We start from the raw sequence: 22,216 nt of genomic DNA, 5'->3' as shown, positions 1-22,216 counted from the left end.
CTAAAATTAAAGTTTCAAGTGGACAAAGTCAAGTTAGGCCCATTTCACACTTGTGCGACCTAAAAGTCGCAAGATTGTGATGCAATTTTGCTGCGATTTTAACTGGACTTGAAGCAATACCTGTGTAATCTTGAGGTCTATGGACCTCAAAACACATCAAAGTCGGACCAAAGTAGTGCAGGGACTACTTTGAAGTTGTTGCGACTTGAAGTCATACAGATATGAATGGTACTCATTGGAAATCATGGAGTACGACTTGTCAGGCGACTTTGCAGTCCCAAGTCACAGGATAAGTTGCACAAGTGTGTAACCACTTAAGCCCCGGAAGATTTTACCCCCTTCCTGACCAGGGACTTTAACGGACAATTGCGTGGTCGTGCGACGCTGTACCTAAACTAATTTGAGGTCCTTTTTTTTTTCCACAAATAAGGCTTTCTTTTGGTGGTATTTGATCACCTGTGCGATTTTTTGATCATGCGCTATAATCAAAAAAAGAGCGACAATTTTGCAAAAATAATATTTTTCACATTTTTTTATATGAAATTCCCCCCAAAAAAATGTAAAAATCAACATTTTTTTAAATTTTTGGCCAATTTGGTTTCTGCTGCCTATGTTTGGTAAAAAAAAATCACAATAAACGTATTTTGATTGGTTTGCGCAAAAGTTATTGCGTTTACTAACTAAGGGAAAGATTTTTGTCATTTTTGTTGTTTTTTTTTAACGAGTAATGGCGGCGATCTGCGATTTTTTTTGCGGGACTGCGACATTGCGGCGGACAGATCGGACCCTTGACTGACATTTTTGGCGGTACCAGTGACATTACTACAGTAATCAGTGCTATACATATGCACGGTTACTGTAAAAATGATAAATCCTACCAAAATGTGATGCGCCAGAAATATAATAAAAAAGTGATTACTTTAAATACAATAAATCATATCCAGTTCATAAGGCACATAGCAATGTGTGTGCTTCCAATAAAGTGATATGAAGAGTGTCCCCGTATCCAATTGAAGAAAATCCAGTGATGAAAACAAGTTGTAAACACCAATTAGTGAATCCCTCCACCAGGTGAATTAGCCTCTCACCTTCCTAAAGGACCCAAACGGGCCAGCAATCACATGTATCATGGATCAGACTTCCAGGAAAGAGCCACACTGTATTGCACCTCGAGGGATCCCGGGACATATAAAAAACAGATGAAGAAATCTAGTGCTCTCTGCTTACTAATAAGGGTGTGCTTTATTAGAGAAAGGCAGATCAACTCACATTTGTTGGGCACTCAGCCGTGCCTGCTGTATAAGCGATGTCAGCGATCTGTTACCAGAGAGAGACTCTGCGTCGGCCACGCACGCTCCGTCCCCCTATACGCGTTACGTCGAGCGTAATGCTCCTTTGACTTCCTCGGTAGGGGTGGCTAGTGCGTGCCAAGCCTCACTTTAAATACATCAACACTCAGGTGGATTGGCCAGCAGATCTCAGTCCCTCCCCCCGCTCATAGCTCACAACAGGACATCGGAACCTCCGAACCAGGCATGTTTACGGCGCTGTCACTGGCTCATATCGCTAATGGGGCAATTTTAATGTATGGGCATTGATCAAATTACTATTGCACATTGCGGAGATCGCGTGGTGGCGCAGATACCTCTCTGGTTTACATTAAAACAACTAAAACACGTATTCACAAAATCTCATACCATAATTAACAATATTAAAAATATTAAAAGTACATCAATAAGCTAAAACCTGGAATAATAAATGTTGGCAATTAAAATAAATGTTTTTTTTTTTTTTTTATTAAATATATATAAAAATGTTTGGTCTCAGATAAAAATATAATGCATGATGGGGTGTTATCTATTACTAATAAAACAGTAGGTTGACCCTAACTCGTATTTGTCTATGGACAGCTGCCACCACAGGAATTGGCTTTTTAATATTCCGAGGGGTCAGCTGATCCGTATTAAGAGGAACTGTTCTAAGGAGGAAGATTTCAAAGCACAGTCCCAAATATTGGTAGACAGGTTTAAAATTAAAGGGTACGATATGAAAAAAGTGTCTTCTGATTTACAACAAGTATCCAATCTGAATAGAACAGAACTTTTAGCCAACAAGGCTGTTGCGTCCAGGGATGATAATAGAAACAACAGCAACTTTAAACTAGTGCTAGATTACAACGTTCAGCATAAACAGGTTGAACGCATTGTAAGAAAGCACTGGGGGGTGCTTAAACAAGATGGAATTTTGGGACCCCACCTCCCGAAGAGACCTGGCTTCATATATAGGAGAGCTCCTATTTTGAAGGACAGGCTGGCCCCGGGAGTGATAGATCCCCCTAGACCCAAGAAAAATACAATTTTTCAGTTCTTGTCTGGATTCCATGCGTGCGGCAGATGTGGTGTTTGCCAGCAGACTAAAAAAAACACCAAAAAGAAGAAAACTTTTATTTGTAATAGCACAGGTAAAGAATACCAGATTAAAGACCTAATAACATGTACCACAATTGGGGTTGTTTATATGATGGAATGTGGGTGCGGACTCCAGTACGTAGGACGCACCTCCAGAGCCCTAAACGTGAGGATAGGGGAACATATCTCTAACATAAAGAAGGGGGAGGTTTCACACAACGTATCCAAGCACTTTAAAATGTTTCATGATAAGAAACCTCATTCCCTGAAATTCTGGGGAATTGAACATGTCCAACCACACTGGCGAGGAGGTAATTATATTCGCCAGCTTAGTAGAAGGGAATCCTTTTGGGTCTACGAGGCCAAGGTGTTGGCACCCAGAGGTTTAAATAAGGATTTCGATCTAAATTGTTTTATTAGTAATAGATAACACCCCATCATGCATTATATTTTTATCTGAGACCAAACATTTTTATATATATTTAATAAAAAAAAAAAATTATATATATATATTTTATAACATTTATTTTAATTGCCAACATTTATTATTCCAGGTTTTAGCTTATTGATGTACTTTTAATATTTTTAATATTGTTAATTATGGTATGAGATTTTGTGAATACGTGTTTTAGTTGTTTTAATGTAAACCAGAGCGGTATCTGCGCCACCACGCGATCTCCGCAATGTGCAATGGTAATTTGATCAATGCCCATACATTAAAATTGCCCCATTAGCGATATGAGCCAGTGACAGCGCCGTAAACATGCCTGGTTCGGAGGTTCCGATGTCCTGTTGTGAGCTATGAGCGGGGGGAGGGACTGAGATCTGCTGGCCAATCCACCTGAGTGTTGATGTATTTAAAGTGAGGCTTGGCACGCACTAGCCACCCCTACCGAGGAAGTCAAAGGAGCATTACGCTCGACGTAACGCGTATAGGGGGACGGAGCGTGCGTGGCCGACGCAGAGTCTCTCTCTGGTAACAGATCGCTGACATCGCTTATACAGCAGGCACGGCTGAGTGCCCAACAAATGTGAGTTGATCTGCCTTTCTCTAATAAAGCACACCCTTATTAGTAAGCAGAGAGCACTAGATTTCTTCATCTGTTTTTTTATATGTCCCGGGATCCCTCGAGGTGCAATACAGTGTGGCTCTTTCCTGGAAGTCTGATCCATGATACATGTGATTGCTGGCCCGTTTGGGTCCTTTAGGAAGGTGAGAGGCTAATTCACCTGGTGGAGGGATTCACTAATTGGTGTTTACAACTTGTTTTCATCACTGGATTTTCTTCAATTGGATACGGGGACACTCTTCATATCACTTTATTGGAAGCACACACATTGCTATGTGCCTTATGAACTGGATATGATTTATTGTATTTAAAGTCATCACTTTTTTATTATATTTCTGGCGCATCACATTTTGGTAGGATTTATAGTTTATTGTGATTTGTGAAACACGATTGGTGTATGCTGCCGGATACCACTTATATACTTTCACACACCTGATTTATGCACAGTGAATTGAGGTTGAGTTATTTTATCACATATATTGGGTTTGCGCTGATAGTTTTTTTGTATTTCATTTTACTGTAAAAATGACACTGGCAGGGAAGGGGTTAACTTTATTGGAGAGGGAGGGGTTAAGTGTGTCCCTAGGGGCGTGCTTCTAACTGTGCAGGGATGTGGCTGTGTGTGTAACAGCACAGATCAACGGTCCTACATAGCAGGACCATTAGATCAGTGCTTTTACACAAGGAAGAATGACAGGCGGCTTTGTTTACATTAGCCGCCTGCCTTTCTCCCTTCACAGCGGACGATCGCGAGTGACCGGCGGACATCGGGTCCGCCGGTCACACGCACGGAGGTGTCCCTGAACGAGCTGAGACGGGAGCGCACCTCCGGCGGTGCGTGCTCGCCCGCTATTGGCTCCCAGGCTAGTGACGTATCAGTACGTCACTTTGCCTGGCCGGGGCTGACCGCCGCAGTATATGTACTTGCGGCGGTTAGCAACCGGTTAAATGATGTGCTTCTGGCTTACTTCCAGCACTGTTTTACGGGTAAAGTTTTCAGATTGCACCAGAGGCTATGGAGAAGGGTTAGAGATTCTATAAAATGCTGTCTTATTTCTTTAAGCAAAAAAAAATAAGGGTTTTAACACCTCCCTCCCTCCCCAGAGGACAAAATAACTTGGCTGAAATGGTTTTACTCATATGGTTTGATGGAAAAAAAACTCAGATATTGCTTTGTGGGAGAAAAACAATGATATGTACTTGGCGGAGCAACATTAAAGTAATTGTAAAGGTTGTGATTTTTTAAAAATACCAAACATGTTATACTTATCTGCTCTGTGCAATGGTTTTGCACAGAGCAGCCCCAATCCTCTTCTTTTTGGGTCCCCTGCCGGTGGTCCTGGCTTCTCTCCCTGCAGAGTGCCCCCAAAAGAAACTTACTATGGGGGCATTCGAGCGAGCAGGCTTGTTCCCAAGCCGAGCTCCTGTGAATAGACATGGTCTGTTCACACACAGAGCGTGGCTCGGCCCCGCCCTCTGCTCTCTCTTCATTGGCTCACTGGCTGTGTTTGACAGCAGGAGGAGCCAATGGTTCCCGCTGCTGTGTGAGCCAATGAGGAGAGAGATTCGGTGCTCTCATAAACATCGCTGAATTGAGATAGGGCTCAGGTAAGTATAAGGAGGGCTGGGAGGGAAGCTGCACCCAGAGGTTTTTTTTTTACCTCAATGCATAGAATTCATTAAATGTAAAAAAACTTTCTGTCTTTAGAACCACATTAAACTGTCATTTTTTTTTGGACAGGTTTATATATAAACAAATAGACACAAGAAAAAGGGCTCTTTCACCACATGGGTGTCCCAATCAGATCCACCTGTCAGTTTTTAAAATGGATCTGAATGGAAACTCCCTTTTAGTCATTCAATCTACAATTTTTATAAGCCACTATGGCGTCTATCAAGTCTTTTTTAGATGATGTTTAATAAATGAATTTTTAATCAATATACTGTTCCATGTGAGTGCCTGTAAAATCCAGCACTAGCAGAACCTGGTTCCTGCAAACCTTCTACGACAGCAATTACCCGGATGTGGCACAGGCTGAGGTCCCTTTCTCTCTTCTATTGTTAAGGAAAAAAGTATTTGATCCCCTGCTGATTTTGTAGGTTTGCCCACTAGCAAAGAAATGATCAGTCTATAATTTTAATGGTGGGTTTATTTTAACAGTGAGAGACAAAATAACAAAAATATCAAGAAAAACACATTTCAAAAAAGTTATAAATTGATTTGCATTTAATGAGTGTAATATGAGTATTTGATCCCCTATCAATCAGCAAGATTTCTGGCTCCCAGGTGTCTTCTATACAGGTAACGGGCTGAGATTAGGAGCACTCTCTTAAAGGGAGTACTCCTCATCTCAGCATGTTACCTGTATAAAAGACACCTGTCCACAGAAGCAATCAATCAGATTCAAATCTCTCCACTATGGCCAAGACTAAAGAACTGTCCAAGGATGTCAGGGGCAAGATTGTAGACCTACACAAGCCTGGAATGGGCTACAAGACCATTGCCAAGCAGCTTGGTGAGAGGGTGACAACAGTTGTTGTGATTTTTTGCAAATGGAAGAAACACAAAAAAATGTCAGTCTCCCTCGGTCGGGGCTCCATGCAAGATCTCACCTCGTGGAGTTTAAATGATTATGAGAATGGTGCGAAATCAGCACAGAACTACACGGGAGAATCTTGTTAATGATCTCTAGGCACTTGTGACCATAGTCAACAAGAAAACAATTGGTAACACACTATGCTGTGATGGTTTGAAATCCTTTAGCGTTTGCAAGGTACCCCTGCTCAAGAAAGCAAATGTACAGACCCATCTGAAGCTTGCTAATGAACATCTGAATGATCCAGAGGAGAACTGGGTGAAAGTGTTGTGGTCAGATGAGACCAAAATCAAGCTCTTTGGCATATACACTGTCAGAATATTTATACTGCTCTGAATATAACAGTGCCTATTTATGTCAATAAGCAAAGATCTGTGAGGTAGGAGAATCTCAACTTATTTCCACAAATCAATATGTAGCGAATTCTTTTTAATTGATTAATTTCTTTTTAAAAGCATATACCAATCTTAGTGAGTACAGTGTACAGTATGGAATATATAAAAATATTTATTCACAAGACATGTATTCACAATAAATGATCAAACTGGAAATGACACAAAAAGATAACTCTACATAAAATGCAAACTTCAAACGATAAATGCAATATGATGTGTAGCTCAATAATGAAAGTGAAAGTGAAAATGAAACAAGATTAGCTTTTCTCCAGGTATAGCATAAACCATAGGTAAGTGTTCTATATAATCAGACCACAATTGTCTGCGAATTTTACAGCCAAAAGTCACTCCACTGCAGATGGAGCGAAAATCAGCTATGCAAAATGAGAGACTAAAATCGCAAATAATTCGCTAAATCTGATATTAATAAAAATGTATAAAAACAAAAATCAGCTTTTTAGAGAAAAATCTGCTATGGTTTATACGGCTGGGATTGTAATCTTATTACCCTTAAATATGCAATATAAAACATATAAGGAAGGAAATAAACAATATTGAATAAAATCAAATAGCACAGCAAGGTATATATTTACCACACTTAAGAGGGCTGCTAGCTTCAAATGGTCGTTACCAGAGCCCTAAGATGGATGCCTTCCCAAGATGGTGGCCAGTGAGGGAGGAGTTTCGTTTGGCGTCCCTCAAAGTTTCAGATAAATGATGGAGTAAGATGGAGTATGTTCAGATGAGTATATAAATGGATGTAGTAGTGTGTATGTTGCAAGTGTAATGTGTGTTGCCAGTATGTGTAATAATGTGTCCTATTACATCTGGGTTCTCCTTTTTATATGGTATGAACAAAGGACTATTAAAATTACCATAAGTTAAACCCAGAGGGAGGAACATTATCCCCATTGGTTGGGATATTCTATCCATTAACTGGTGAGGTCATAGTCACACCTCTCCTAATAACCCAATATTTTGTATAATAAAATTAAAGGATGATTTCTCTATATTTAAGAGTAATCATCAAAGCAACATAAAAAACTTGTCCATACTCTCAGTACATACATACATGTCCATCTAATCTCCATCATGTACCCTGGCAAGTAATGCCTTTTCAATACTTATATTTTTAATACAATATATATATATTTATATTGGAAAATACTAAATTATCCCAAGACTGCATTTATTAGTATGTCCAAAGGAGGCAGTATTGTACTTTTCATTATATTCCGTATTTAGACTAATAAGAACATACAATGAGACCACTATTTAAAGATAACCTTTGACCTGTCCGGCCAGTGAAAGTCCATTAATTATTTGAATTCTGCCATTACTGTCAGACATAGTGTCTGGCTTTTAGGATTTATATTACCTTAAAAACTTAAACACAAACTTACATAAAGTGAGGTAATTAGTATTCACTCTTTATCTAAGTAAAATTACTACTGTAAGGTAAGAATATAAACCCAACATATGGTAGACAGATAATTTCTAAATATGTACATGCCTTACATAATATAATGACATAATTATTGCTAATATCTTCTCACACATAATAATGTATCTTTAAAAATATATAGTTTAAAGGAACCTAATGGAATACACTGGGCTATTGTCCATTGTTAAAAATATAGATACGATTACAAACTAGACTAGCCATAGTGACTAGTATGGTGTTTCGCTAATTGACTCTTATCTGATGAGATGTCCATGTGCCATTTATTTTATGACTATATAGATACACAGATCTCTGTTGAAATTCTAGACTCTTTTGTAACAGACATTTTGCAAAAGAACATATATGAACTTTCATTCACCTCCAAACAAAATGGAAGCTGCACTGTTTAAAATCCCTATACATAAGATGGAATATACATGGCTTTTTAAATCCATTTTTTTTTCTATTATTTAATCACCCAATAACCCTGACAACACACTAGTCTTGTTTGGAGTAGGAGGAATGCTGCCTATGACCCCCAAGAACACCATCCCCATTGTCGAACATGGAGGAGGAAACATCATGCCTTGGGCGTGTTTTTCTGCTAAGGGGACAGGACAACTTCACCACATCAAAGAGACGATGGTCAGGGCCATGTACCATCGAATCCTGGGTGAGAACCTCCTTCCTTCAGCCGGGACATTGAAAATGGGTAATGGATGGGTATTCCAGCATGACAATGACCCAAAACACATAGACAAGGCAACAAAGGAGTGGCTCAAGAAGAAGCACATTAAGGTTCTGGAGTGGCCTAGCTAGTCTTCAGATCTTAATCCCATAAACAATATGTGGAGGGAGCTTAAGGTTCGAGTTACCAAACATCAGCCTCGAAACCTTAATGACTTGGAGAAGATCTGCAAAGAGTAGTGGGACAAAATCTCTCCTGAGATGTGTGCAAACCTGATGGCCAAAAACAAAAAAACATCTGACCTCTGTGATTGCCAACAAGAGTTTTGCCACCAAGTACGAAGTCATGTTCAGCGAAGGGGTCAAATACTTATTTCACTCATTAAAATTCAAATCCATTTATAACTTTTTTGAAATGCATATTTCTGGATTTTTTTTTGTTGTTATTCTATTCCTCACTGTTAAAATAAACCTACCATGAAAATTATAGATTGATCATCTCTTTATCAGTAAGTAAAGGTACCAAATCAGCAGGGGATCAAATCCTTTTTTCCCTCATTGTAGATCAGGAAACAAAAATGTCAAAGGACTGCATCGTTTGCGGTTTTCTTAGACCTAAAACATAATGGATCAGAGGTAAAAGGATGTGCTCGAACATGCGTCACCTGACATGGGTTCGTTAACCCCCAGCAGGAAAAAACTGAGCTGACACGATGTCAAAAAATTGACATCTGCACTATTCGTCTCTGATGCAGCAGGAGATCTTTTCACAGATTCCCTGCTGATCAGAACAGACGCCGTCCTTCTGTGTTAAAGGGTCTTAAGAATGTCAAAGATACCACACTAAGGTACAAGAAACAAATATGCCTTCATGTATGTATAGACAAAATTGTTTATGGTTTTGGATAAAAGTTAAGCTTTTATTCCAGTCTGTGGCTCCTCTAGATAGATTCACATTTGTTTGTCTTGGTGACCAATGAAACCGAGTGAAAAAAGAAAGTGATGGAAAGTCCAAAATGTTATGGTTGTCACCAAGAGGCAAGTGTAAATCTTTCAATGAGGCAATTGTTTTAGAGACAAGTGAAGAATGGAAATCTTCTCACTGTAAAGATTTCTTCTCACTACATGTTGCATCTTCAGAAGAGGAATGAAGGAAAATCTCTAACATGACGCAGGCAAAAAAAAAAAAACCGACATGGTTTTAACATTCTTGTTTTTCAAGTTTTGGATAGAATATAGTCTTGGTTATACACAGACTTTAAGAAAAAAAAACAACAAATCATGGAATTACAAGTCAAGCAATAAACATGCAATTTTAAACACTTTAGGACCACTCAGTGTGCTGCTACTGCGGCATAGTGGCAGCCCTGGGTCCAGCGACATACACCTATGAGGAGGCTCGCTCTGGATTCGGGCCGGAGGAGGAGTGGCGGCGATCGCCGCCTCTCTTCCCCGATCGTCGGCAAAAGTGTGAGAAGACAGGGTGAGATCACAGGATTCAGCATAGCTGAACCTGCGATCTCTGTCTCTGTCACAGAACCCACTCCCCCCCAACACGTCAGTAAGCTTGAGGCATACATTTAACCCCTTGATCACCAACAGTGTTAACCCCCTTCCCTGCCAGTGTCATTATTACAGTAATATTGCATATTTTTAGCACTGATTACTTTAGTAATTTCACTGGTCCCCCCAAAAGTGTCAAAAATGTCAGTTAGGGGTCCGATCTATCCGCCGCAATGTCGCAGTCCAGCAAAAAAAAATCACAGATCGCCGCCATTACCAGTAAAAAAAATAATGAAAATGACAAATCTTTCCCGTAGTTAGTAAACGCGATAACTTTTGCGCAAACCAATCAAAATACACTTCTTGCGATTTTTTTTTACCAAAAATATGTAGCAGAAAACAAATTGGCCTAAAATGTTAAAAAATTTTGATTTTTAATTTTTTTTTGGGAATGTTATATATCAGAATGTGAAATATATATAATTTTTTTTTTAAATTAAAAATCGCACAGGTGATCAAATACCACCAAAAGAAAGCTCTATTTGTGGGGGAAAAAAGGACGTAAATTTCATTTGGGTACAGAGTCGCACGACCACGCAATTGTCTGTTAAATTAACACAGTGCCGAATCGCAAAAAATGGCCTGGTCAGGAAGGGGGTAAAATTTTCCGGTTTTAAAGCGGATAAAAAAATGCTCATTGAGATTTTTTTTTGTCAAAGACATGTAGCTAAATACATTTTGGCCTATATGACAAAAATTGAATATATTGGATATTTTTTAACAGTCAAAGTATAAAATGTAAATTTTTCGCAAAGTTTTTGCTCTTTTAATATCGCAAAAAACAAAAAGCGCAGAGGTGATCAAATACCACCAAAAGAAAGCTCTGTTTGTGGGGAAAAAAAGTACGTAAATTTTGTTTGGGTACAGCATTGCATGACCGCGCATTTGTCAGTTAAATTTGCGCAGTGCCAAGTTGAAAAAAGTGGCCTGGTCATTGAGCAGAAAAATCTTCCGGGGCTAAAGTGGTTAAAGAAAACACAATTCCTATCAAAATGACAAACATTTTTCATGATACTACAATTACTGCTCATCTATTTAGTGTTTTTTAAACAGGTGCTTCATCTGAGTTTTATGAATTGTGGGCTAAAAAGAGTACAACCAGTATTGCATAAAGGCCTTACTTGTTTGGGCAGTGTAATTTCAGACAAATACACCGCTGATAAAAGGCAATAGTGAGCATCATTATACACCCAATTTATAGGTCACTCATAATGAATGTGTGGTATATTGTTGACACTTTCCTCACTATGTTCAATAAGGAAATTCTATAAAAAGTTTATTTAAAAAAAAAAAAAAATTGGCATACTTGGCCTTAAAGCACAACTGTGGTCAGGCATGGTCCTAACAAGTAGTAAATATGTTTTTAAAAAAAACTCACTAACTTTTGTAGTTGCAGATTGTGTGGAGATTAAATGTATTATCAAAATTTACAGAAGCAAGCTCAGCTCAGATTACCATGTGCCCCTTTCCCAGAGATGACTTGTCACCTCCACTCTTTAACCATCTTCATACAACAGTATTGTAAAAAGATGGTGGGGGGAAGTGGACATGTATTTGTGGACTACTGTTTATAAGCAGTACTTCAGAAAACACCTGAGACTGGCTGTGATCTGATTATTTGACAACTCAGATCACAGTCCTGATGTACAAGAATAAACCAATTACAACCATTACAAGTTCAGACATTAGTAGTTTTTACAAATATCCCCCCATTCACAAGGGATAAACTCCCCTTCCTCCTATGTAAATGGGCTACATGTTTGTAAAAGTGTCAGATCGAAGGTGAAGATGACTGGTCTTAAAAAGTTACACTGAAAAAATGATTGTTTTTTTTTTTTTAAAAGGTGAGGGGATAAAATACCACTGACCACCAATGACTGGGGGATCATTTTTAAGAGGTAGATAGATAAAAGAAAGGTAAACAGAAAATCCGTGGTTATTAAATATCACCAAAAAAAAAAAAAAAGCTCTACCTAGCTTACAAATATATATATAAAATGAATGTTGGTACAGTGCTGCATGAATAATTTTTCAGCCAAACTATCATCAAACTGAAAATGTCTTAATAAAAAGGCATATAAAGGCTAGTACTCAAGTAATTAGGAACCTATTTACACCTTTGATTTTTTTTAAAGATTGCTGAGTTTTCCACTGAATTCAATAAATTGTATCAAAATGGCTGTCTGCCCGGGTTTTCATGTGTTTTGACATGCATTGAATTTCACTTTACATTGTCAAAAGCGGATTGCACAGGAAGATAGCAGACTGCTTAGACCTGACCTCAAGGTTTCAGATCTACATTTTGGGGATAAGTTGCTCCACAGTGCAGTTGCAGAGGTCAGGGAGGGCTTGTTCAAAGGGCTTATTTACTGCTTGTCAAGAATATACATACCCACAGCCTGGCCAGTGGCCACAACATTTTTTTTAACATTTACAGGTTTTCTGAACTTATTTGCTCCTTTTTTTGCACTCCCAAATCACATTCTGTTGACAATGTTGTGTTTTTTATTCTTCATGCAATAATTATTTATGCTCTTTTTTTTTTTTTCTCCCACAGCTCACCATGCCCTATGATTATCGTCTACTTCCACACAATTTTGTTGGCACTGATGGCAATAAAAAAAAAAAAATAGTCTAATCAGCCGACAGCCAGTCCTTGAGCCCAATGCCTTGCTTGTGCAATATGAGAAAGTGGCTACTGCTGAAGATTTCGGGGTTGCAATTTTTTTATATAGATTTTTTTTTGTCCGATTAGGTGCTGTTTACCACCTTTTCATGTAAGCCTATGGTAAAGAAAAAAAAATGAAAATTTTGAAAAAATGAAAAAAAAAGACACCTAATTTATTTCAGTATTTAAACTAAGTAAACAAAAACAACAAAAAAAGATGGCCCAGTTCAAGATTTGTGGAGTATTTTTGTTCTGGTATTGTTTTCTCTGGACATGGAAGATCATGCTGAAGTGAGTGAAAGCACTTATGCAATTGAGGACTATTTATTTTTATTAATAAACATTTTCTGTTCTGTTTACCTGAAGAGCAAGAAATTTCATCTTCGATTTTTTTTTTTTGTTATAGTATTTTTCTAATTTTGTAGTGGACTTAAACCTCTTGTTGGTTAGTCTGTGAGACACTGCTGTGCAAACAACAGCGGGTATCAGGCACTGCTGACTAGTAGTGAATCAAAGTACACTGTTATAATGTAAACTACTGTGAGTTCTTTTACTTCTGAAATCCTGGTAACACAACTTTATGTGTGAAACTGATGAAAGAGGGTGTGTCAGAATGTTTCATGCCGATTACACAATATTTGGGGTCAGTTGATCAAAAATACTTGGTAAATGATAGAGGCAGTAAAACTGAGGTCACTCAGCTGCACTGTACCTGGAACCTGAATAGGCATGCATAAGTATGTATACATACATAAAACACTGCTTGTTTTCATAGCACATGCAAGATTTTCTAAGCTTCCCACTTGAGGAAAGACCTCTTAATACGGCTCAGTAATCTGTATGAAATTTTATACTGATAAATTGTCTTTAACATTTAACAAATCATGGATTTGGTGCTCTACATTTAAACACTGCACGTTATCAGCCCCAAAACCTGATTACTGTATTAATAGTGTTATGTAGGTTGCCATTGTTTACCTTCCGGAAATGTTAGCTGTTGCTGGCTGTTTTCAATACTTTGGGTCATGTCCCAGGAAAACCAATGCAGCAATTGAAGTCAAAAGATTTTATTAGCATACATGTTCTGAATTAGTTACTCAAAGTATTGAAACTTCTGAATCAGCACAACAGCCAAGCAACTCAATTTTTTTAGAAAGACTTGGGAGTGGCAGCATGTGCATTTCTGTCAAGGGTTTGTTTAAGTACCCCCCGCAGGCTGTGCTTTTCAAATTTTGTTTGCACTGGTGATAAAATTCAGCAAACATGACTTACTGGGGTAATGATACCTTATGTTGAGATTAACTCATGATTTTTTTATGGTAAGTTTTTTTAATTGCTTTGGGTATTTTTAACTTACTGCTCCCTCAGAAATATTTTTCTTCACAAATATCCTGTAGGTGTGGAATCTGTTTTTCCACACATAAAATTAACATTTTACTATTGAAAGCTTTTACTCATTAGTTCATAGTTATTGTCTACTTCAAATTGCTTACATTTTGTGCTCCTCATAAGACATCTTACATTATTTCCACTAAGATGCTAGTGATATTTTCAAGGAAAGATAATCTATGTGATAATCTTTGGGAATTGACCCATTTTGCACTTTAGAACATAAAGAGGTTACAGCTTCAGTACATTATTCACGGTAGCTAAAAGTGGACACCATATGAACACTTTTATTCACTAGATGGAAAAAGACCCAGAAAATATATTTGTATCTAAATGTTACATGCTTTTTCAAAGCGGTTTTGATGCATTTAACAATTGGAGTTTGTACTCCATAAAAATCATTTACTTGGCGTTTATTGATTGACACAGGATTCAGAGACATTTTATACTTTACAGAAGGATTTAGACCCTGACTTGCAAAAGATAAATAAAACCAATGGCCAACCTGGTATAGCCCCAGCCACTCCAAGCACGCCTCACTTTGAAACAAGAAAGTGTTAAGCGCACGACCATAAACCAAGTGGGTGGGACCTGTAGCTCTCAAACTCCAAGAAATTAATTTTACGGTACAAAAAAATCAAGTTTTCTCTCATTCATTGAGAAGTAGGCAAGACAGTAAACAAAACAAAAAAAAACTAACAGGCCCACGAGAAAGAGGGAGAAAGAACAGAAGACCAGGTGGAAGCCCCACAAACCTGGGAAAGTTGTCTAAAGCCTAAAAAGCTATCTGAGATCTAGTAAAGTGTGTGTCTAGACAGGAAAGGGAGAAAACTAATTCTTTAGACCATAGGCGTGAACAAAGATCTGCTTCAGCCACTAAGAAATGGAGAAAGTACCTGGATTCCCTTTGCTGGGGCCATCTGGTATGACAGGGCGGCAGTCTTCCTAATGGAAGCAGTGGCTGCATTGTAGACTTTTGCAGCACAACCCACATCCAGACAGTGAAGGGAAATAGCTTTGTGATGTCAGAAGCTGGACTATGACACAGCATCCTGGTTGAGGAAAAAGCTAAAACCATCTTAGGAGAGAAAAAAGCTCTAGGCCTCAACACTACCTTGTATATGCAAGACTAAAAAAGTTCCTTACATGACAAGATCACAAGTTCAGACATACAGGGTGCTTATCCCAACTTGCTTGCTGTGTGTCATAAAGCAAATGATTCCGGACAGCTGCACTTCCAAAAATCCTCTTTATTGAAGCTCATGTGATAGGTTGTTAACAGATGGAGAAGGGGACAAGGCGGTAGATGCATTTTGCGCATATTTTAGCCCTTAGTCATTACTTAATGAATAAGCGCTAATATGTGCGCAAACCGGGTCTACCTGCTTGTCCCCTGCTGCATCTGTTAACCACCTGTCACATAAGCTTCAACAAAGAGGATTTTTGAAAGTGCAGCTGTCTGGAATCCCTCCTAGCTTTTAGTATTGTAGGTGTCACCAACTCAGAGAGGCACTAAAGACCAAGGCTTCAACAGCCATGCAGGTAAAGCCAGTGACCATGAAGCAGATTGGTAAGTTGGTCCTTAGTATAGAAGATACTCCTAGGTCACTAGCAAAAAAAACTGAGGTATGCTAGGGGTGTCAATGGTTATAACAGGCTGGTCACTGTATTGTATGCCAGTGTCTAAATCTTCCTGTAGGCAGCAGTATAACCCGAATGTCTTTAAATCCTAGGTCCCTCAATGAACAAAGCAGAAATGGTTTTATAAATTCATATGATTTACAGTATCTCACTAAAGTGAATACACCCCTAACATTTTTGTAAAAAATGTATATCTTTTCATGTGGCAACACTGAAAAAATGACACTTTGCTGCAATATAAAGTAGTGAGTGTGCAGCTTGTATAATAGTGTAAATCTGCTGTCCCCTCAAAACTACGCAACACACAGCCATTATGTCTAAACTGCTGGCAACAAAAGTGAGTACACCCCTAAGTGAAAATGTCAAAATTGGGCCCAAAGTGTCAATATTTTTTGAGGCCACCATTTTTTTTCCTGCATAGCCTTAACCCACTTGGGCAAGGAGTTCTCCAGAGCTTCACAGGTTGCCACTGGAGTCCTCTTCCACTCCTCCATGACGACATCATGGAGCTGGTGGATGTTAGAGACCTTGCGCTCCTCCACCTTCCATTTGAGGATGCCCCACAGATGCTCAGTAGGGTTTAGGTCTGGACACATGCTTGGCCAGTCCATCGCCTTTGCCCTCAGCTGCTTTAGCAAGGCAGTAGTTGTCTTGGAGGTGTGATAGGGGTTATGTTGGAATACTGCTCTGCAGCTCCGAAGAGAGGGGATCATGCTCTGCTTCAGTATGTCACAGTACATGTTGGCATTCATGGTTCTCTCAATGAATTGTAGCTCCTCAGTGCCGGCAGCACTCATGCAGCCCCAGACCATGACACTCTCACCCCCATGCTTAACTGTAGGCAAGACACACTTGTCTTTGTACTCCTCGCCGGGTTGCCGCCACAAACGCTTGACACCATCTGAACCAAATAAGTTTATCTTGGTCTCATGAGACCACATGACATGGTTTCAGTAATACATGTCCTTAGTTTTCTTATCTTCAGCAAACTGTTTGCGGGCTTTCTTGTGCATTTTTAGAAGAGGTCTCCTCCTGGGACAACGGCCATGCAGACAAATTTGATGCAGTGTGCGGGCGGCGTATGGTCTGAGCACTGACAGGCCGACCCTCCACCCCTTCAACCTCTGCAGCAATGCTGGCAGCACTCATACGTCTATTTCCCAAAGACAACCTCTGGATAGGATGCTGAGCACGTGCATTCAACTTCTTTGGTCGACCATGGCAAGGCCTGTTCTGAGTGGAACCTGTCCTGTTAAACCGCTGTATGGTCTTGGCCACCGTGCTGAAGCTCAGTTTCAGGGTCTTGGCAATCTTCTTATAGCCAAGGCCATCTTTATGTAGAGCAACAATTCTTTTTTTTTTCAGATCCTCAGAGTTCTTTTGCCATGAGGTGCCAATGTTGAACTTCCAATGATCAGTATGAGAGAGTGAGAGTAAAAACACCAAATTTAACACACCTGCTCCCCATTCACACCTGAGACCTTGTAACACTAAGGAGTCACATGACCACCGGGGAGAGAAAATGGCTAATTGGGCCCAATTTGGAAATTTTCACTTAGGAGTGTACTCACTTTTGTTGCCAGTGATTTAGAAATGAATGGCTGTGTGTTGAGTTATTTTGAGGGGACGGCAAATTTACACAGTTATACAAGCTGTACACTCACTACTTTACATTGTAGCAAAGTGTCATTTCTTCAGTTGTTGTCACATGAAAAGATATAATAAAATATTTATCAAAAATGTGAGGGGTGTACTCACTTTTGTGAGATACTGTAGGTATCATGCATGAAAAGTCTACATTCAGTCAATATAAAATTGTCATCGGGACAAAAAAAAAAAACTAGTTCTAACCTTCACTAATCCATCCAAAAACAAAAAAAAAATTCTTAAGCTGCAGCATTTTAAAGCACCATCATAGCTAGTGGGGAAAGACTGATCCGACAGGTTAGAAATCTAAATACTACTGCTTCTGATATAAGCAAACATGGGGAGGTGTCTGTCCAAAAACTCCTTCCTGGTAATTTCCACAATACATATTCTGGGGGTATCCATGCAAGAAAATAAAAGCTTCAGAGTCACACTTTATTGTACACTTTTACTTTTAAGCTATACAAATTTACATACAGCAGACAGGTTTACTTTAACGCTGCAATCCACATGCTGATCTCACTGCTTAAAATACTGTCTGAAACTTAAAATTTTAGGCAAATTATACTTGTTGCTTCTATGCAGATGATCAAATAATTGCTTATTTTGGACGATTTGCTTTGAAAGCAAGAAACTTGATTGGATTAACTAGACTTAGTAGATTTAGTTCTGCTTTTGGGGACAGTTCACCCCAGAGGACAATACAGGAAACCTGCATTCTATACGCATTTTCAGCGCCACTTTCAAAATGCCCTGCACTTGCAATCTGCAGAAGGTGTCAATGTTAACTTGACACCCCAAACACAGTTTTTTTGCCTGCACCAGATCGTATGGTAAAGTAGTACCTGCATGCACTACTTTTGGTGGGGTCTGGCGCAAAATTGCACTGCACTGGATTGCATGTGTATCGCACAGAAAAGCACAGTGCATTCCTAGGTGACTCATGGTGTGAACTGGCCCAAAGTGTTTGAAATCTATTAATTATTACCAACACTTTTTCCCTCCTAAAATATATTCGATAGTCAATCACAGATGATTTGTATAGCTGCTGGTATTTGCAATAAGGGAAAGATGCTGCATAGCTGTTTTGGAACCTTTAGGAACTTCTGTAAAATCAAATTTTCACAATTAAATGTTTGGTAAAGAAAGAAAAATATCCACTTCATATGGGCTAAAAATGTTAAATGTAATAATAACATTCAGGTCTGTGTAGAAAACAAAGGTAATTGTGAATTTCATTCTTTTCCCAATAACGCTGTAACAGTTTTGTTACAAGCAAATATATTTAATACCACAAACATGAATGTGGTTCGTTTTTACCATGCTGTATTTGATCTCTCACATGCTCATGCACATCAGGCCTGGAAAAAGCATACTGAATGCAGTGGTCTGCTCAGTAGGAACATACAGTTAAAGTCCTAATGATTATGCAGGTTTAAAAACAAATTATATTTACTTTGCTGGAAAAAAAGCCAAGTCACCTTTTCATGTTTTAGTGCAATATGAAGAATTAAATAAACAAGATTATTTCTTTCTTCAGACAACTGTGTAATGCCCCAAGTCTGCCCTTACATCTGTGATCTGTGTAAGTATTATGGGCTTTTTTTCCCACTGCTAGTCATGTATACAACAAAGAAAGCATGACAGATTATTCCATATTAAAGTTTTCTCTCACCATTTTAAGTGAAAGATCCCATTCATGAAACAATCAATTTTAACTCTTTCTAAAAAGCTGGAAGGAAAAAAGGTCATTAAACTGCTGAGCACATATTACATGCTCTTCATTCATATTCCGGTAATGTTCTCCATAAAGCTCAGCCTTGACACCGCTATCAGTAAGTCCATCACTCTTCGATACCTTTGCGGACAAAGCTGCAGTTTCTTCCTGCATGTATTAAAAATACCCATTTCCACTATATTCTCTGGATACATCTGTAAATATCTCTACTAGATTATTGTTCCCTTTTGTCACTTAATCACTATCGCTTTGTGTAGCGAGAATCTTTCATCATTACCAGATAACTGTCAAATGCCTTGTGTGTTCCAGGTATGGCACCGTGTTACTAACAGATTCTACACAATTTAAAGGGCCAGCTACTATACACTACCATTTATTATTTTAATTGGGGATAAGACACAGACTAGTTAACAGCTTCTTATATTTATAATAACCTGGAGACCTCTGCTGAATTTCTATGTGTATGAAAGTGGCACCTAAAACTCTTCCAGGTAGTCTCTCTTCCAGGTAGCAATGCAGGAATTTCCCACAACAGGAGTTTCCCATGGGCAATCACTCGCAGGTGATTCCTGCATAGCGATTACACAGTAGTGGCTGCAATTGTCTGCAAAAGGCGGAAGCCTCACTTTGCTTTCAATTGAGCTGCTTTCTGCAGCTGATCGCCTTGACATCTTCTGGGGTTCTCGTGTGTACACGCTGTTGGGCCAAAACGCAGCTGTAAATGTAGCCTAATTATGCTAAATAGTAAGTGTTTCTTCCGATTCTGAAATTAGCTTTGCTATGGTAGAAAAATGAATGTTCACAGACATACCATACCTTCATAAATTAGGATATGAATTTGAAATGTACCTTTTATGTTACATCTAAAATTTCAGAACTGTTTTGGGACTATAGCATAGTTATTATTCATAGTAACATCAGTAACTGATTTGGTGATTAGTGTAATTTTTAAATTGTATATGTAGAACTGAAGTTAGGGTCAAACATTGTCTTTGCCCCATGATTTTTGGGAGCATACTGTAGGCTGTAGTGTGCATAGAACTAAAGTCAGTACTGCAGCATCATTTTTGATTACAAAGGGCACCAAGGTATGCTGCATGGGCATTAATCTTGCCTTCATCAGAGATAAACCCCATATGCCAACACATCTGTGCAGTGGATTTAACTGGATGTCAAGCTGAACCTGTATAATTAATTGGCCTGAGATGATTTAAACCACAAAAAAATCCAAATATTTTTTCTAATGCAACCCCATTTAAACATTTTTTTTCCTGTGAGTTTGAAACAATATTAAAAACACATCAAGTGTTAATACAGTAATATTTGCACAATGTTCCAAGGCTCCTGTGCCATGCCAAGCTCTCAAACAATTGTCTCTTTCCTGTTCTATGTGGCTTGCAGGAGCAGTACAGGCCCTGTGGCAAAAATAATCTATTTACATTTGCTTTTAGTCAGCAGTGAACAAGCAGGGCATCAATCCATCTCAAATTGATTGCAAGGAGTGCGACGGTCTTCCTAACCTTACTGTCTGACTACACAGAGCTGCTGTAGAAAGCAAATTGATAACCATGACAAAAAACAGTTCTAGGTCTTGTATACTGCTATTAAATTGCACATTATATATAACCAAACTGTGGATATGGTGAAAATGATATCTTGTTTTCCATGGGTAAAAACGGACATGTTAATTTTAAAATACTGCATACGCTCGGACAACGTGAGTTTATTCATTCTGGTAGGAAAACGTGTGAATATTTGATCCACTAACAGTTTGAAATGGGAAGAAAACCACTGCCATTATTTAGAACAGACTTTTAAAAAATGATATTTCTATGTTTTTGTTTTTTTTGTCTGTGCTATGGTGAATACATTCTGGTACACACCTTGCTTCTGCTTTTGTAATGCATCTTGTTTCCCACTTACTGCAACTTTAAACCCCCTCCCCCCAAAAAAATAAAAAATTAAAAAAACCTATAAAAGAATGAAAAACCGCTAAAACCAGAGAAAAGAATGGGTTGGACAGACCCAACTGTACAGTTATTAGTAGGCCCCAAAACTCACACAGTAAAATCCAAAGAATTTAAGTTGATGTGTTGCCAATAGCAACCTTCCTAAGCAACAGCAGATGAATAAGGAAGGCTACATGGGTAATTTTAATCTCAGCTACTAAAAAAATCTCCTAGAGAATAAATTGCTCTTCCATGCTACTGCAGGAGATTGTTTGGCGATTGTTAGGAGATTTGTATCATGAGATTATCATTTAGAAATTGCTCAAGAATGTCGTAGATAAGCGATTGTTGAGCAATTGATGTCCTACTCAACTAAAGGAATGTGTTACAAACAAAATGCAATTTTGGCTACTATAAATAACCTGTGTATTCTTAGGTTACCCTAGAAGGCTGCAGCTAACATTTTTTGTCAGATTCCGATTTAAAACCATGAAATATAAAATGTGTAGCTTCATAATTTATTTTATTACAATAAAATACATAGTTGAAATCAGATTGGTTGCTGTTACTATCATCTATTACTGAATTAAGGATTTTTTTGTAATGAATTCTAAGATGTGGTGCTAGGAATTTTGTGTTTATTACAGATTAATTCCACCCTCACACACATTCACAATTCAGCTGGGATTTTGTGCACACCGACTTGCTGGTGGCCAAGGTGGCTACTGAGGAAACATAAGGATACAATGAAGAAAGATACCACTCCATTCTCCCAGCTTCTATCTTATAGACTGGGTCCTAACATGCCAAACTATGGAATTGTGATTTTTGTCTCCACTCATTCCAGGGAAGAAATAAATAAATACATGAATGCACATACTTTTGTGGGTCAAAAATGTGCATGTATTTATTTTTTTCTCAGGGGCTTGCAGAGTTTTGCATCTGTGATCTACTGACACTGCCCACAGCTTTGTGTGTGTACCTTCACATGGGCTATTTGAAAGCTGTCGGAAGTGTCAA

At 38.6% G+C, this 22,216-nt stretch overlaps 1 protein-coding gene across 4 annotated transcripts in view; it reads left to right on the top strand.

Moving 5' to 3' along the window:
* The window catches only part of DPF3 (double PHD fingers 3), a 491,728-nt gene that overhangs the window by 442,658 nt on the left and 26,854 nt on the right, over positions 1–22,216 (top strand). The window contains exon 11 of one of the 4 annotated variants that reach the window (XM_082275035.1): positions 12,722–12,959. The exons of 2 other annotated variants lie outside the window; for them this stretch is intronic. Coding sequence is in view for 1 of the 2 variants with exons in the window: in XM_082275036.1 (XP_082131162.1) it covers positions 12,722–12,738 (17 nt within the window). In the remaining variant the exon portion in view is untranslated. Of the gene's footprint in view, positions 1–12,721; positions 12,960–22,216 lie in introns of those variants that run through there. One more of the 4 variants, XM_082275036.1, reaches the window with a different exon arrangement.

The sequence above is a fragment of the Pelophylax lessonae genome (assembly GCF_965119305.1).
Source record: "Pelophylax lessonae genome assembly, chromosome: 13".
NCBI lineage: Eukaryota > Metazoa > Chordata > Amphibia > Anura > Ranidae > Pelophylax > Pelophylax lessonae.
Note: the sequence above shows the minus strand (reverse complement) of the source record. Positions and strands in the feature narration are given on the sequence as shown.